The 17,104-nt window shown below is 44.6% G+C and overlaps 2 protein-coding genes across 8 annotated transcripts in view; one reads left to right on the top strand and one right to left on the bottom strand.

The window, feature by feature from the left end:
- Positions 1-720: 720 nt before the first annotated feature.
- Positions 721-15,279, bottom strand: EAF1 (ELL associated factor 1). The gene is made up of 6 exons (XM_036092561.2): positions 14,997-15,279; positions 12,806-12,900; positions 10,797-10,933; positions 8,765-8,955; positions 6,852-7,085; positions 721-4,087 (listed from the first exon to the last, which is right to left on the bottom strand). Exons 1-6 carry the CDS (start codon positions 15,097-15,099, stop codon positions 4,041-4,043), a joined length of 807 nt encoding a protein of 268 aa, XP_035948454.2. The 5' UTR covers positions 15,100-15,279; the 3' UTR covers positions 721-4,040.
- METTL6 (methyltransferase 6, tRNA N3-cytidine) overlaps positions 14,580-17,104 on the top strand; it is a 17,066-nt gene continuing 14,541 nt past the window's right edge. For 2 of the 7 annotated variants that reach the window (XM_078071931.1, XM_036092537.2), the window contains exons 1-2: positions 15,340-15,789; positions 16,425-16,798. In XM_078071931.1, coding sequence (XP_077928057.1) covers positions 16,574-16,798 — 225 coding nt within the window. In that variant the 5' untranslated portion in view covers positions 15,340-15,789; positions 16,425-16,573. Of the gene's footprint in view, positions 14,694-15,339; positions 15,790-16,424; positions 16,799-17,104 lie in introns of those variants that run through there. The other 5 variants (XM_078071927.1, XM_036092539.2, XM_036092540.2 and 2 more) reach the window with 5 other exon arrangements.

Genomic DNA, 17,104 nt, shown 5'->3' with positions numbered 1-17,104 from the left:
TTTTTTTAAGATTTTATTTATTTATTTGAGAGAGAGCGAGCACAAGCAGGGGGAGCAGCAGAGGGAAAGGGAGAAGCAGGCTCCCTGCGGAGCAGGATCCCAGGACCCCGGGATCATGACCTGAGCCGAAGGCAGACACTTAACTGACTGAGCCACCCAGGCGCCCCCAGCCTAGTTCTCTTAACGTGTAATTGTAGTCAATCCAAATCTATGGAACACCCATTTGGTGAAAGACACTAGAGAATTAAAAGGGTCGCTGCCCACCTAGAAGTTTATAGACCACCTGGAGCCAAGACCACAGGACTGATGTGGGCCCTGCTGTATGTAGAATGGAAGCAGGAGGAAGGATCACTTCCAGTCGGTGATGTCTGTGCGGATGGAGGAGTGGCATGGCAGTGCGGGTGGAAGGAACCTGTGAGCTAAAATGACTAGGCTATGTCTACGCATTCAGTTTAACCCGTGTGTGGTTCTCAGATTCAAAGCTAAGCTGCCTTTCCAGACCAAATAATGGCCTCAGGTGCCATTTGGCTTACTAAAGACAACCTTTAGTTTTGAACTTCACACCTTTCAAGACTGAGGTGTTTATCCTAATGATCATAAACACCAAATTAAAAAGGATTCCATTTCGATAAAGTAGGCTTAAGTATAAAGGATTCTTAATAGAATCCTACATTTTTCATTGATTCCTAGTAAGAAAATAAAATCCACCAAGACATGGAGTGTATTGCTGACCTTTTTTTTTTTTACTTAAATATAGTGATCTTTAAGAGAATAAACCAAAAAAAACTTTACACAGCAAATATTTTACATAAATGTAAACATACACATCTACTTCATAATTATGCAAAATAAACTTTTAGGCACAAGATTTTAAAAATCATTAAAGAATAAGACAATGAATCCAAGACAGATAGGACAGAAGCAACAAAAACACATTTCATAATGCTTCAATTGATCTTGTCTTCCAACCTACTGGTTAAGGCCTGAGTTTCAGAAATCCTACCTTCCTTGCCAAATGGAAACATCCAATTTGGCTGTACCTAATATACATCCACATAACAGACTATTATCTTTCAAAATAATGTAATAAATACATCTCTCACACACACACATACAAACACCCCCATACATACACCCTACTTAACCAGCCTCTCAATAAAGACAGCAAGGATTTTAGAATTTTCAAGTTTCCCCACCACTGAAGCACACACATATTAATTCCACACACAGAAAAAAAATGATTCTGCTATAGAAATAAAGTAGTTAATGAGTGGCATCATCACAAATCTCTAGTTTGTATTAAGTTTCCCCAAAATCACATCTTTACTGTGGCTTGCCATGGCTCCTTGGGTACCTAGGATTTAAGTCTTTATACCTTGCCTAATGACCCACAGAATGGTAGACGTTACACAGGACAAAGAAAAGGCAATTTTAACAATTCAGTTAGAGACTTCAAAACCATGAAAATCAGCATGGATCGTTTCCAGCTGTCCCCAAATGCTTGGAATGTTTTCTCCATGTCTACCCTCTGTACTCCACTGGCCGGTTTTCTCTGCCTCCTCCCCACCAGGCTATAAGCATCTGAATGTCTATTCCTGTGAACACCCCAGGGAATAGAGATGAGAATGACAGTCCATGCTTTTAAGGAGTTCACACCAACCAGAGCTCAAGCAAGAGGAAGGTCAGTACGTCCACACAGCACTTGAGTGGGGTGAAATGAGCAGAGGAACAGGCCACGAGGATGGCATCTCTGGAGTGTCAGGACTGGGGCCTGGCAGGACGGGGGGGGGGGTATTGAGAAGGCACAGAGGCACAAAGAACAAGTCCAGTGAGGCTGGCACAAGGTTACACATGAGAAGTAGTCTGTGAGGCCAAATTCTTGATTTCCGAAAAGAAAAGATTCCTTGTTCTGGTGGGTAAAGCTGGAGGGCCGGGGGAGGGAACCACTGAGGGCTTTGTGCAGAGAACAAACTGGAAACGGGCTAGAGGAGAACAGTGAAGTGTCAGGTAGGACGGGTGACAGAGGAAAGGGTCTGAAGCCCAGAGAGCTCGACTCGCCAAACCCAGTGCCACACGCAAGCATCTCCTACAGAGCCAAACACCCTGACCCAACATGCCAAAAGCCACAGCTCTATCTGTCTAAATCAAGACTTTGGGAGAACAAAAAAAAGAGTGAGAGAGGAGTTTAAGTAGATATTTTTAGTTCAAGTTCCTGGAACCTGCCCCAGCTTGAGCAAGTTAAGAGCTGTGAAACAAGTCCCACGTGCAGTAACAAGTCAAGTCTCCCAATCGTGACCTTCACCTTCCCTGAGCTGTCATTACCAAGGAATTATAAAACAATTATCAATTCATTATAAATTCCTACCTGCCATTAAATGCACTGAAACCTCACGATGGGTGGAGCACCCAGCACAAAGTACTGGTGTGTTAGCCTATCACCTACACTAGGTGGGGCGGTGTGAGTGCGCCACGGGATGACGGCGCTGGGCCCCCATCTCCAGCTCACCGGAGCCCCTGTGTGCATCAAACAGGTGGCTCGATAAGGTGCGACTCTCACCGAAGCCCCCACCGTGAATCACCTCATTCCTTTCCAGGTCCACACTGCTTCCATCCACTAGCGGGGGATGCAGAGGCCATCTCTGAGTGGAGGAACCCAAGGAAGGAAAATCAATTTTAATGTTTGCGATACCCACTGAACCAAAGTAAATGGAAATTTCTCAGGACCTTCAAACTGTATTCATTCAAATTACAGAAATGGGCTACTCCATACTAATCACGGGACAATTTATCACACATTCACTAAATATGGAACATTTACTAGTGACCACTTCCCTGTAACAGATTCATTTGGAAACTGCACACTGCAAAAAGGCAATCTTGTGACTTTCTTCTAGTTGTATATCAAAAATACAAATCAGTCTGGGAGTCAGGCACAAACAGTGGTAGAAAAGCATGAACAGAAATGCCTTCTCAAAGAATGTGCTCATTTCATATTGCAGAACTGCTTCCTATCTAGATTCTGGGTTTTTGAAAACCTGCTGCTGGTTCTCTTGTTCGGAAAGGTTCCTTCACTACACCTCTCTTCCACTCCTACCTCCCCCTACTAAAATGCACTGAATGAAGAACGCTTAGCATGGATCTACGGAACTAAGAGCCCCCATCTGACTGCATCTCACGCGTCAGCACAGTGGCTGCTGGTCTGACCTGCTCATCCAGCCTCATGTATTTAGCGACTTTTTGGATCAGAATTTGAGTCAGAAGTACCCAACACTTTTGTCTTTTGCAATCCAATAAAAGCTCCGATGTACAACTATCAGTGTCACGTGTAAGAATCTCCAGTTCCAATAAATGAGATTCAAGGGAGGGAGCAGCAGGGAAAGCCTGGACTGGGGGCAGGAGACCGGCCATCAGCCAGTCGTGGGCTTCTCTTTCCTTATTTGTAAATGAGGGGGTTGAACTAGCAGAGCTCCAGGGTCCTACCTGGCGGATGCTCTAGGACTCTTTCTCAAAGTCGGTTCCTACACAGGCTTATCAGGTTGGGTCTGACAAAATTTCCTTACCACTTTGTCTCAACAGTGTAAAGTGGTTTTAACATACTTCTATGCTGCAGTTTGAGGTTTCCCTCTCTCTCCTACCCCTCAAAGACCAGGTTTCATTTCACTGGTGCAGACCACTTAGCCAAACTGGTGGCTGCTGAGGTTTAAAACGGAATCACTGGTCCCCTAAAGATAATGGCCTTTGAGTAACCTAGACCAGGGGACATTGGTCTGTTATCTATAAACAGTGTTAACCAAATAGAAATATAATTCTGTTAGTTCTTCCATAGTTCTACTTTGCAACATGAGATTGTTCAAAAATTACACGAGAAAATCACCCATCACCACTAAGTTAAAGACTTGAATGTCTGAGACCTCCAGAGCCTCAAACTCCTACACAGTCACTGATCCACAGCGTGTCCCTCTCAGCATGGGGCTCCGTGCGAGCGCAGCCTGGTCCACAGCACATCTGTGCACGAGAAGCTGATTTCGAAAGATCCGACTCTAGTCATCACTGTCACTGCCAGACTCACTCAACTGCAAGTCATTTCCTATAAAAAGAAAACAGAATCACACCAAAAGTGCACAACTTCAAAAGGACTTCCCCACAATTCTTTGTTTGACTGCCTTGGTTATCACACTACAGTAAAACCAAGCCAATTCCACTTAATTAAGGAGGAAAATCAATTTGGCTCAGTGACAAAGCTGATGCGGTCAACATTTTTAAAGAAATGCTATTCTTGGTAGCTGCAAAGCACAGCAATGCTGCTCACTGGGATAGAACAGGTGAGGAGCAGGCCAGACAACTTTTAAATGTGTTAATAAATAGCAAGAAAGGATTTATAAATAACTCATTCACCATCTAGAATTGTCCACATTAGATTGCTTTATAAAAGCTAAAATAACACGGAGTTAGGCTCCCTGTTAAGGAAGCCAAATACTGTTTATACCAGGAACACGCTAATCCAGGATCCCCTCTGAGACATCTCTGTTCAGGATATTCATGTTACTTTAAACCTCAACTCAACTAATGAGCTTTTGTAAAGCCTCCGATTTTTGTTTAGTGTGCTCAATTTAGGAGTGAAGAACAAATGTACTCAACATTTCAGTCTCAGATGATAATAAAAATAACAGGACCCCAGCTGATACCACAAAAGTGAACTACAACATGACCCATTGCTAATCCCTGGGCCAGCTCTTCTCAAAGTTTGTTCTGAGGACCCTGGGTTCCCTGGGACTCCTTCAGAAGGGTACTTCCTTTTCTACTCCACGCCTGTGTGATGACAGATTTTCTTCATCTACATCAACCTGAACAACTTAACAGCAATAGACTGAATGCAGAAGTGGGTGTAGAATCCAGCTTTCTACTAAGCTAGACATTAAAGGGAATTCTAAAATTATAAAAATATGTTACTCTTCTTACTAAATATTTTCTGATTGGAAAATTTGTTCTTCATAAAAATGTTACTTTTGTTAACATGTGATGGCTATTACTGTTACTTTAAATGAATTACTGAATATATTTTAAATATTTCTCAGTTTTAATTTCTAATATGATAAACACTGATAGATCTAAGCCACATACACAAAAGCTCTTTGGGGTCCTCAATAATTTTTAGAGTTAAGAGCTCTGAGACCCAAGAATGTGACAACTAATGTTCTAAACTTAAGGAAGTCAACACGGGCATGGCAACCGCTGGTCACTCCCAATCAGCTAAGCTGAGCATGATCTCTTACACAATAAGATGCTGTGCATTTAACAGGTCAGTGTAAATGGAGGTGAAAATCTAGTTTTGAAATCGCTTGTATAATTGATTTGATTCAGGTTCAAATTGATCCACTTATTTATTTTTGAGAAGAGAAAATATAATCTAGGTTACTATTCAGGAAAACAATCTTATAATGACTATGTATTTTTATATCAGGGTTAGCAAATTTGTGCTATTTACTGTGATTTTAGGGTTTATATGTTGGTTCCAGTTGACAATCCTGGTTTAAATAACTCTAGTGCTTTACTGTCTATGAGATATGCAGTTAAGGTCTTGCTATTTGAAGAGCTGCAGAACAGGATGACTTGGAGCCATAAAGAGCTAAAAGGATTTTAAGGCACTGGTAGGCAGGTAACACCCATGGTGCCATTTTTTTGCTCTTTCTAAAAGGAAAGAATAATTTAGCATTAACTGGGCAAAATTAAGAACGGACTTAAAGCCACAGTAGCTGTCTGGTACTTTTCCACTGTGAACACCAAACTCCCAATGTGAAACTTACTCTCGCTAGCCACCTGAGAAGAGCACCACAGCACACCCTGATACCTAGAACGCAGGCCCACAGAACGGGATAGCCGACAGGATCCTTAACTGATATCCTAACGGGGTTGAACTCACTCAAGGAAAAGAGCGGGGCCTTGAGTAGTGTTTCTCCAGTGAGGGTGGCTCTGTCCCCCAGAGGACACCTGGAAATGTCTTGAGATATTCTGGGTTGATACAACTGGGGCAGAAGGAAGAAGAAGGGCACCTAGTGGGTAGAGGCCAGGAACGCTCTTAGCCATCCTACAATACATACGATTGCCCCCCGCCCAACAAATACTTACCTGGCCCACAATGTCTGTAGTGCTGACGTTGAGACTTACCTTTGCCTGGTCCACAGCAGTAGGGTTAACTAAGCTAGCGTCCCCACTATTGCCTCCTCAAAGGCAGTCATGCTCTCTGAGAGCATTCGTTAGGACTCTGGACAGAGAGGGGCATAGGGAAGCAGCACTCTCCCCACGTCCAATACAAAGGAGTTTGTCTTTGCCCTTGTTTTCTTCTGTTTTACTTTAGTATCAACTGCATTGAGAGCCACCCAGACACTGCAATGCCCCTTTCTCTCCCTCCTGCCAAAGGCTAGTTGGTTTCCAAATATATCCTAATGGCTCAGGTTCCCAAGTCTGCGGGCTGTGGGTCACCACAGTCCGGAGAACTGGGTTCTTGGGACCTGTAAAAAGACCCGGAGGCAGGGGGCAGAATGGTGGCAGGCAGCATCCCTAAAGCCTGCTAAATGCAAAAAATAAAGAGCCGAGCTGTTCGTGTTTCAGCATTTTTCAGAATTCACAAAACCTAATTTGTGCCACTGGGCAAAAAAAGAGAAAGAACAGACTTTTTGGTTTTGTACTTCCCTTTTTTTACTCTTTGGTAACTTACTCCTTTCTGCTCCAAATTTTCTTGGTCGGGATCCTTTCTTACGCCTTAAATATCTTCTGGTGTGAGGTAAGCAGAAGCCCCATCTCTGGCCCGACACGCCACCCCCGTCTGAGCCAGAAAGGGAGAGCACACTTACTGAGCGTGTTCATGAGCTGGCTGCTGCCCTGGGGCCGGCCGGTCCCATTGGCAGCGGCCGGCCTGCTGCTGTAGGGCTGCTGGTGTGCGGGCTGCGGGGGGGACGCCGGGCCGTGGTCCTCGGCACCGCTGCTGGAGCTGTCCTCGTCGCTCCCCGACGAGCTCTCCGACTCTGACGAACTGCTCCCGCTGCTGCTGCTCATCTGTTCAATAATGTCAACTTCGGCTCGCAGCTCTGGGACAAAATGACATGACGGGGGTGAGCACAGCGGCCCCTCTCAGGGCCACACGCTGCAACTGCTGTCAACAGTGAAGTGGCAAGACCAACAGCAACGAGGAATAACTTAAACTCCTGCTTCTTAATTCCTTAAAAACGTACAAACAAAATGACTAAAACCAAAACCAACAAAATCAAACTCTGTCTTCAGAGAGACAATGGAAACATTAACTTCAAATAACCAAACGGAAAACAGTTTCAGATAATGGCTGTTCTGTATAAGAAATGAATCAAGTCTATTTGCCTTATCTACTTTAAAAAAAAAAGAAAAGAAAAGAAAAGAAAAAAGATTGTGAATTATGGGATTAAACACCAAATAAGAGAAATATTATGCTAAGGGGCTGAAAAATATTTGATTAGGCACTGGAAGATCTGGATGCTTGTTTTCGATCCACCTCTATCTAACCAGCAGTGAGACCCCCGTGGGAGTCGATGAATTTTCCAAGACACGGAAAAAATGAAAGGTCAGAGCAGGCGGCCTCCGAGTCCTTTTCAGCTTTCCTGTCCCACAGAGAAACTGAGGCAGGCAGGGGGAACCATGGTAACTGAAGGAAAATGGGGAAACGACATTCTTCCTCTGCCCTCTTTCTATAGCTCACCGACAGCCATGCCCGTCAGGTACTACATTTTCTACAGATGAACGGCAGGGAAGGAAAAACATGTCTTCCTAACCTTTCCAAGTCACTGAGTACATTAAGGATACATCAGAGGATACATTAAGATGCCAGATTTTCCTGTCCAAACATACCACGCGGTTTTAAACAAGTATGGTTCCTTTAAGCATAACTGGCAATAACTAACCACTCGTGGTCCAGTTCCTGTTCAACTAAAGTGAAGACTTTAATAAACAGCATTCTAATATCCATGAGGAAAACAAAAACAGGAGGCTTAACAAATGTGTACCGTGCAGAGAATGATTCTGTTTACTAAAAGAGAGCGCTTCTATAAGGTAGAAAAGGCAAACTTCCCAAGGACAACACTTTATCTTTCCCTATCTACCACTGTTACAGATTTACTTTTGTTTCATAGAACTTCAGAAATCTGAAATACGACATTACCCTCCTAACTTCTTAAGAGTCTGGACAACTAAAACCACCCCCTCACTGTACGGGGAGAAAGCCAAGGTGATCCTGGCCTCGGGTCTACATTGGAGAGAGCCTGATCAGACCTCTACGTCTTTCTAGGCCGTGTCCATTTCCAGGTCCCCATGGCACTCTCGTGTTCACACGCTTTGTGTTAGTACAAAGCATTGGTCCTGGTATTTTAGATGTTCTTCTGACCTAGATACTATACTAACATTGACACACCTGGTTTTCACCCCGACACCTTGGGATTCTCTTCTCCCAAAGCCTTAGAGGAGTGTCGTATAGACCTCTGGATGGCAGTCATGCTTGTTTAATATCCGGGGCCTCTAAGCAGAAAGCTGCAAAGATGGCCACCACTCCAGTCACTGTTCCCGGGTCCCCCTTGTCCAACGAGGCACGTGGCAACGGCCCCCACCCGCATCACCTCTGGAATGGTGAACTCTGCAGAAATGTTTTTCAACAGCAGAAAATGCCTGTGCCGTCATGTGATCGCCACAAAAACACCAACGTCCCACTCCAAGCTGCTATCGTGTTCCAGAAAATGCTGCCTACCTCTTTTGATGTCATCCAGCTGGGGTTCAGGTGAGGGGTTATCTTTCAAGGGAGAAGTTTTGGGTCCAACTGGAGGCTTTGTTGGAGCTCGGAATGGCAGAGGTGGCGGAGGAGGTGGTGGCTGTGACGGCTGTGGGGGACGAGGGGCTTGCTGTTCCATTCGAGCTTGGATTTTACTGCTCCCCTCGGCTCTGAAATGAGATGTGGACATTAAGTTGGAGGGGCAAAAAGAGCTCCCACATCTGTTCAGGGGACCAAGTACCCACAGGTCTCTGCACAACCCTGTGCTCTTTAAAGACTACTTCAAAATACTGATGTCTATAATTTTATCACATGAGCTGCTCACTCAACACGTGCCTATTGCATTCCAGTACTGCACTTTGCAGCAGAGATGAACGAGACAGACTTGCTGTGCTCATGGAGCTCACGTGTTAGAGCAAGCAGGTAAAACCAGTATGCAGGACACAGTGCGATTATGAGAACCCTTTTTACTAGTAGACCACAGCGTTATTTATTTGACCTGTGTACAGTATAAAGTTATAGTCACAAGTGTATGAGTTACTAAGTAAAACCAGCTCTTGAAATGCTGGCTAGTTTGCAAATTTTTGCACGCTCTATTACTGCTTGCTCATCTTGTCATGAGCCAGCTCTTGCGGGCAGACAAGCAAAGCATTCCGCCCCAAACTGAGAACATTCTATTCATTAACAATTTCTTTTATAAATGGACTAGCCCAGCAAACTTTGGGCTTTCCAACTTTGGTGTGCACACAAATCACCTGAGGAGCTCATTAAAATGCAGATTCTGACTTAGCAGGTCCTGAAATTCTGCACTTTAAAAAAGCATCCAAAGGGCACCTGGGTGGCTCAGGGTCCTGGGATGGAGCAGGGCCAGCGGGGAGTCTGCTTCTCTCTCCCTCTGCTCCTCCCCCTGCTTGTGCTCTCTCTCGCTAATACAGAAAAGCTTTAAAAAAAATAAAATTAAATCAAAAAATAAAAAAGCATCCAAGTGATAAAATGCTGCTAGTCCACAGATGACACTGAGTGGTGAGAGACACACCCACAACCATCAGTTGTTGGGGTAACAGTGGCACTGGTTCGGGGAGGTGATTAACACAAATATACCCCAGGCGGGAGAGGAGCAGGAACTTGGAAGCGCACCCCCAGGGTAGGGCTCAGCTGCGGTGCTGGCCTCTAGTGAAGTCACAAGCTCACCAGTAATCAGTCTCTTCATCTGTGTGCTTTTTTTTAAAGGATAACAATAGCACCTTTCTAAGTTATGTATCAAGTTAGGTAGGATAATGCATGAAAGCATTTGGCAGAGTGTTCAGCACATGATAACCCAATAAACAGTAGCTACTTTGATTTTTTGTGGATTGAGTACAGAAAAATGGCTTGAGAAAACAAACAGAAAAACAATCAGTCTATAACACTCTAAGATTTCATGACTATACTACAATAATTGCTGTATCACAATGTGAAAAACAGAACCACTGGGTTGCTTCTATTTATGGAATAAATTTTGACTTTAAAATCTAATTGGCTTCATATTAGACATGTAATACCTGTTGAATTAAGTATTAAAAGAGCTCATTATTTAAAAAAAAACAGGTAAAACTTTATTTTGGTATTATAAATAACCTCAAATGCATCTTGTGAAAAATTAATGTTTTCAATCTAATAAAGAATATATATCACTCAATGATTCTTTCATAATTACAAGCCTACGAGTTTAAATCTTATCCCATTAGGTGGTATTGTATCAACAATCATGAGATTAATAAAATGGATTTAATTGTAAAGTACATCCTCTTCCCCAGTGGCTTCCATGTTTCAGGTCTTAAAAGCATTATTTCTTTTTATTGCATTTGAGGAAGCGGTATTTTACTGACTTGTCAAGAAGACAGAGGTAGAGCTGTTGAGATTACCGATAGGACACTGAGTACCCAGATGCTCACCTCCTTATAAAGTAAACAGATAGATAACGCAAAGATATAGAAACCTTATATCAATCTGCATCTGCTTATTCACATACCTTGTTTTCTTGACCTGAATGCTGCTACTGAGTTTCTCCAGCACATATTCACCAGTGTCATGATTAATGATAAGTACACAGTCTTTCTGATAAGGCCGTTTGTTCCCCTTGAACACAGTCATTGGTGGTGTAGATCCCTAAATTCCACGAAAGTAGAGGACAATCAAACTAGACACACCAGTTATGAATATCAAAACTGAACTTACAAATAACTATCTCATCAAATCTTTTATCAGAGCTACTCAAATAGATCAGAATAAACTGATTTCTATTTTAATTCCTCTGGCTTCCTAGGCAAAAAGGAAGGGGAAATAATAATATAGCAAGAATCTGTAACTGTGCAACTGCTTCTCAGTAATCGAGAAAGGTAATATAAACTTGCAAAATTACTGTACCTTTTTCTAAGGACTCAAGTTGTGTTACAAGTAATGGCAAGGTGTGAACTGATAAAAATAATTAGCCATTACTCAGTATTATACTGAGTAGAACTTTCACTATGAGAGTAAAACCAGTAAGTGATCGTGGTATTTCCTTGTAATTTCAGAGTCTGGGGCTTCCCCTCAGGCCAAGCAACCAACAGAGCATTCTCTAAGGGCAGCTCATTATTCTGCTTGGCTCAGAGTAAGTACATCATGCCACTCATCTGCCTAAGCCCTTCAACTGCTACCCTGTTGCTCTGAGACAAAAGAATAAAATCTTTAAACCAGACACCTGGCCCTTCTGCTCACTCAGCCCTCGGCTCTGCGGAATCCAGAGCAGAAGGTGGCTGGCCTCTCTCAGATTCTCAAGCTCTTTCTTGCAGGGCTTTACCAAGGCTTCTGCCTACAACATCCTGTCCCTTCTTGTTCAATTACTCAACCTTCAAATCTGCTCAAAGGTCACTTCCTTAGAAAAGCCTTCCCTGATTTTCTAAAATAAATGCTGTTTTTTATATTTATTTAATTCCAGACCATAAGCTCCCCAAGGGCAAGAAATATGCTTGTGTTGCTTAAGATTGTATTCTCAGTGCTTAGTAATGGGCCAGCACATAGTAGGTACTCAATTAATATGACATAAATAAAAAAATAAAAATTAGTATTTGACAAGTATAGGATTTAATCCCTTATATAGAATCAAAAACTGCTTAGCTCTTTGACTCCCTATTCATAGGGTAAAAACTTAAGAGTTGGAAGGGACCTTAGAGACCATTTATCTAACCCCTTCATTTTACATTTGGCAAATGAAGATCCAAAGGGAGATGATGTAACCTGCCAAAGGCAACAAGTAATGAAATAGCAGTTGGAACTGGCAGACAAGTAATTGTTCCTCAACGTGAAGCTTCTTGTCCAGAGCCTTTTCATTCTATCACTGGTTACCAAGACCTTATTATGTTCCAGCACAGGACTGTGACATGCAATGACACACGTTCATTAAGAGTGCTTTGTTTGATCCTTTAGGCTTTCTGATTACAGTGTTGCCTTGGGCAAAGCTTCATAAAAATCTCTCTGCAAGGGATCTCAATTTAGCTTTTAACTGGGTTCCTCATCTCTAAATTAGCTGACTGCTCTGATCCTCCGGTTCTTTCTTGAAACTTTCAGCCTACACTTCACCTTTTGCCAGATGTATGAAATATGTTAATCCTGCTCCTGCCTCCCTTAACTCCTGGCTTGCCTGTGCCACACTCCTAAACGGTTGCTGCTATAAATCAACATGGCATCTAGGGCTTTGCTCTTTGGGGGGAAAAAAAAAAAAAAAAAGCTATGCAGATCTAAAAGAGGGGCTAGGTATCCAGATAGGAACATTGTCTATTTTGTAGCAAATGGGAGAAAAGGGAGCTTGGGGAAAATGGCCAAGAATCATTTTTACTCAAGCACCTGGGAAGCACGAATTCCAACCTACCCCACCCCCAAAATTCCTTTTTCCCTTACGCTGGAACTTTAGAAATCTAGAGGTTTTTAAATAGTAGGAAATTCAAATGGCAATAAATAGAATATGAGGATTCACTGTGATTCCACAGTGCATAAACTTACAGGGATATGTGGCAGTGTAATTGTGACTTCATCTCCTTTGCCAACCTGAAGCTCTCCTTCACAAGAAGTATCTATAGATGCTGGCTTAAAGTCATCTAAAGGGAAAAGCAAAAGAGCATTTATCCACCAAGTTACTTATACTAAGCCTCCTGGGCATTCTTATTTAAAAATTTAAATTTTGGGGGGGCGCCTGGGTGGCTCAGTCGTTAAGCGTCTGCCTTCGGCACAGGTCATGATCCCAGGGTCCTGGGATCGAGCCCCGCATCGGGCTCTCTGCTCCGCAGGAAGCCTGCTTCTCCCTCTCCCACTCCCCCTGCTTGTGTTGTCTCTCTCTGTCAAATAAATAAAATCTTTAAAAAAAAAAAAATTTAAATTTTTTTGTTACTTCAGATAAATGGAAAATACAAATTTAGAATTAAAAAAAAAAAACTATTTCATTGTGGAAAACCCTGCATATACAAAAGCAAAGAGAATAGTACAATGAGCCCCTGTGTACTATCACCCAACCTCAATAATTACCAACTCAGGGACAATCTTGTTTTATCTATACCTCCCACATACTTTTCCTCCCATCCCCACTGGATTATTTTGAAGAATAAAAAAGCTAGAACTCATATACCATTTCATTAAGCAAAGATGCTCCCTTCTCCCAAGTGACAGATGAAAATTAATGCCTTATTATCCGTAAGGTGTTTTATCAGGGTTGTTGTGTACAGGATCAAAAGCAACAGAGCATATTAAGAAGATTCTGTGATTGTTAAACCCTATATGAAACATGAAAGGCCATGATACCACATAAGCTGATTTCATTTTGCATAGAAACTCAAAATTAGGATTTGCCACACTCAAGTTCCATAGATTTAACAAAAATACTCTTGTGAAAGATGGTTGAACTGTACCTCCAAAGGTTAATCCTGCCCATATCTCTCAACTGCTGCTGAAGTACAACATGAACAGCCATCTTCCTCCATTTTGACATACACTGGCCTCAAACTGCAGGTCAGGTGCATATGTGAAGCGTCCCAAATTCCACACTGCCCTTCACGCTACGAAACCATCAACTTAGGAAACTGCTCGGGAAATGATGCCCTTATCACATTCCCAATATCCTCCCTCTGAAAGAGCTGATCTGCTCTCAGTAGGAGACATAGTAATGTTAATGGCAAGTGACCACAGAAAGATGGAACTTCATTATCTAACACGCCCTCTTCCAATGTGTTGAGTCACATTTATTAGCTCCTTCGACAAAAACAAGTCTTAACCAGCAATTAGTACTACCAAGACGGGAAACCAGGAGCTTGTGAATCACACAGGGATGATCAGTCAGCCCATTCTGAACAGCCAAAACTTTACCCAGGACATAGAGTGGACGTGCCCTCCCTCAACAGAGTCTGTAATCACGTAGAAAAGGAAGGTCCAGCATAATGACTATTTGGACATTATGCCTCCTCTCCTCTGCTTCCAAAGATAGCTCAAGCTTTAACTTATTCCAGGCTCACGAATTCTAATTTTATTCTTCACCCACATGAGACTTGGGACTGAGTTAAAGTCTGGGTTGTATAGGTGACCTCAAAAGACAGCAGAGTCAAACGAGGCACGGAAAGCTGGAGGGGGAAGACTGATGGAATGCACAGAGGATGCGGATTCTTTGGCTGCCGAGGGGATGAAGCGCAAACTCAGGGTGACCAGAACAAAGACGAACGAGGAAAGAAGGCTAATGAAGACAGGGAAGAAGAGGATGGAATAGGAGGGAGTCGATGAGACTCCTGAGCAAACGGGAAGAGTCCTTCAAACGTGGAGGACCCTGTAGGGTCATCAGAAAGGGGGATGGATTAGACGGAGAACTGGAGTCTGACGTGGGGTCACAGTCTTTCGGTAATAAAGAGGGGTGAGTTTCGCTTAAAGGGCTGGGTGGGCGGACGAAAAAGAAAGGGGCCAATAGCCTTCGGAAGAAGTATGTGGGATCACAAGACAGAAGGATAGTTGGGAGTGGCGAAAGGTTTGGTTTGGGAGTGAGCTGGAAGGCGGGGGGGGGGGAATCGAGGTCCCGGGAGGATCTTGGGGTAAGAGAGAAGGGAGCTGACGTAGGCAGGGGTTCCTGGGCTTTGGAGGGCCGAGGGAAGAGGACGGAGTCGGGTTGGCAAGAGGAGGGCGCAGCGGCCGAAGGGAACAGAGGGAAGCTCTGGCTTACAGCGAATGGTGTGGAAAGAGGCCCGCGGCCGCTTCTCGAAGCTCTCCCCGAGCCGCAAGCAATGCTCCTCGCGGTCCAGCAGCGGGTTCGCGGTCCCGTTCATGGCCCCGCACGAGCCTCGCGTCCGGACCGGCACTCTCCTGGCGCGGCCGCGGCCCCCGCTTCCCGCGCCAGCGTCCGGGGGAACGACGCTCCCTGGACAGCGCTCCGCAGCGCACGGCGAGCCCAGCCGGCGGCCACCCGGGGCCGGAAGCAGATCCTCTTCTCCGCGGCGGGGTGGGGGAGGACTGCGCGGAAGCAGGGCCGCGGACTTCCGGCGTCGGGGAGGGACCTCTGGCTTAGTGGCGGAAATGGCGGGGGCGGTGCCAGGGCAAAGGATTCCGCCGGGAGAGGTCCTCGAGGCGAGTTTGTCCCCGCGCGGCGGCTCCCCGACTCGGCTTCCGAGCCCGGGGCCGGGCTGAGGGCTGAGTGCGTCCGGCCCTACCCGTCGAGGTGAATGTAAGAACTGATGACGGTGAGCCCGAGCGCGGCGAACTAGATGAACAGGGGCCCGAGAGCCAGTGTGGCCGGCTCTCCGCAGGCCCTGGCGGCCGGGGCGGCCTAGTGTCTCCCGAACGCCCTGAGCGCGACGGATCCTGCCCTGCGCGTCATTGGCCTCTTCTTCGCGCGTTGATGGAGAAGCAAGAGCCTCGGCCCCTGGAATGAGACGCCCCCTCTGGTTCGTGAGACAGCTTCTTGCGAGTGCGATCAGAGACTGGGGCCGCAGGGCTTAGCTCCTAATCCCCCCCCCAAAGTGAGTCTCTGATCCTTGGGAAGGGATGACTCCACTTGACCACCCATCACCAGTTCAAGGAGCTCTCGTGATTGTCATAAGTCGCCCCTTCCACAGGCCCTGAAAATTGATGAGTGTTTTCTCAGTCAATTCTTGGGCGTGTCCTTTTTCTGAACTAAACCGATATAATAGTTGACTTGTTCTGGTTTGAACTAGAGTTTGGTGCGTGAGAGTGCTGGCCACTGAATGTAAGCAAGCCCTCGGAAGGTGGGGACTATGTCTTGGTCTTTGTGACCGACCTCTTGTGTAGTGGGCCGGGTTTTGTGTAGAGTCAGCGTCTAGTAAGTGGTGAATTGAACTGTTTGGTGAAAGAACTGTTCTAGAACCACTAACCCAGCGTCTTAAAAACTGTTCTAGGGCGCCTGGGTGGCTCAGTTCGTTAAGCGACTGCCTTCAGCTCGGGTCACGATCCCGGAGTTCCAGGATGGAGTCCCATGTCTGGCTTCAGGGAGCCTGCTTCTCCCTCTGACCACTTCCCGCTCCCCCCACCCCCCCACCCCCGCTCACACTCTCTCAAATAAATAAATAAAATCTTAAAAAAAAAAAAAAACTGTTCTAGAACCACTAACCGGAATCTCCTCTTTTTTCCTGCAAAGTGTCCAATGCTGTCTGAGGCTTGAACCCAGCCTGAGAAACCACATCTGAAAAACCCTGCCTATGTCTGCAGTATCAGCTTGGATTCCTCAGGTTATTCAAGGATGGATTATCTTCAGCAGTGTTAAATATATTACCATCAATTTAGGAGATGGCTTCTTTGCAAAGGAAAGGGCTGCAGGCAAGGATTCTCAGCTCTGAAGAAGAGGAGAAACTGAAAAGGGATCAAGCTTTGGTGTCTGATTTTAAGCAGCAAAAACTGGAAAAAGAGGCTCAGAAGAACTGGGACCTTTTTTACAAAAGAAATAGTACTAACTTCTTCAAAGATAGACACTGGACCACCAGAGAGTTTGAAGAGCTCAGATCATGTAGAGAGGTAAACTAATATTGCACCTTATTTGAGTTGTTTTTCATTTAAAATGTGAAGAGGAGTGTTTATTGCATTCCTGTGGGGAATGTGAGGTAGAAAATTTACGAAGCCTGTCAGAATGCCTTGTTCCTTAGAAATACACTGGTTTTAGGTAGTTTGCTAGTTCCTGGGTTATATAATCCATAGGAAAGAGAGCTTTAGTAGACATTTTATTTCTCAAAGCCAGTCTGAAAGTCGTAAATATTAATTTCATACTGGGTGACTTCAGTGACAGATGCAGCTTCATAATAAGGATGATTAACACTTTACCAT

The sequence above is a fragment of the Halichoerus grypus genome, chromosome 1 (assembly GCF_964656455.1).
Source record: "Halichoerus grypus chromosome 1, mHalGry1.hap1.1, whole genome shotgun sequence".
Classification (NCBI taxonomy): Eukaryota; Metazoa; Chordata; class Mammalia; order Carnivora; family Phocidae; genus Halichoerus; species Halichoerus grypus.
Note: the sequence above shows the minus strand (reverse complement) of the source record. Positions and strands in the feature narration are given on the sequence as shown.

Excerpts from the sequence above, each read along its gene's own strand:
- EAF1 (XM_036092561.2), bottom strand. The coding sequence starts at position 15,099 with ATGAACGGGACCGCGAACCCGCTGCTGGACCGCGAGGAGCATTGCTTG. Across the intron at positions 10,934-12,805 it reads TTACACTGCCACATATCCCT|GGATCTACACCACCAATGAC; the intron begins GTAAGTTTATGC and ends CGTGGAATTTAG. Across the intron at positions 4,088-6,851 it reads CCAGCTCATGAACACGCTCA|GAAATGACTTGCAGTTGAGT; the intron begins GTAAGTGTGCTC and ends TTCTTTTTATAG.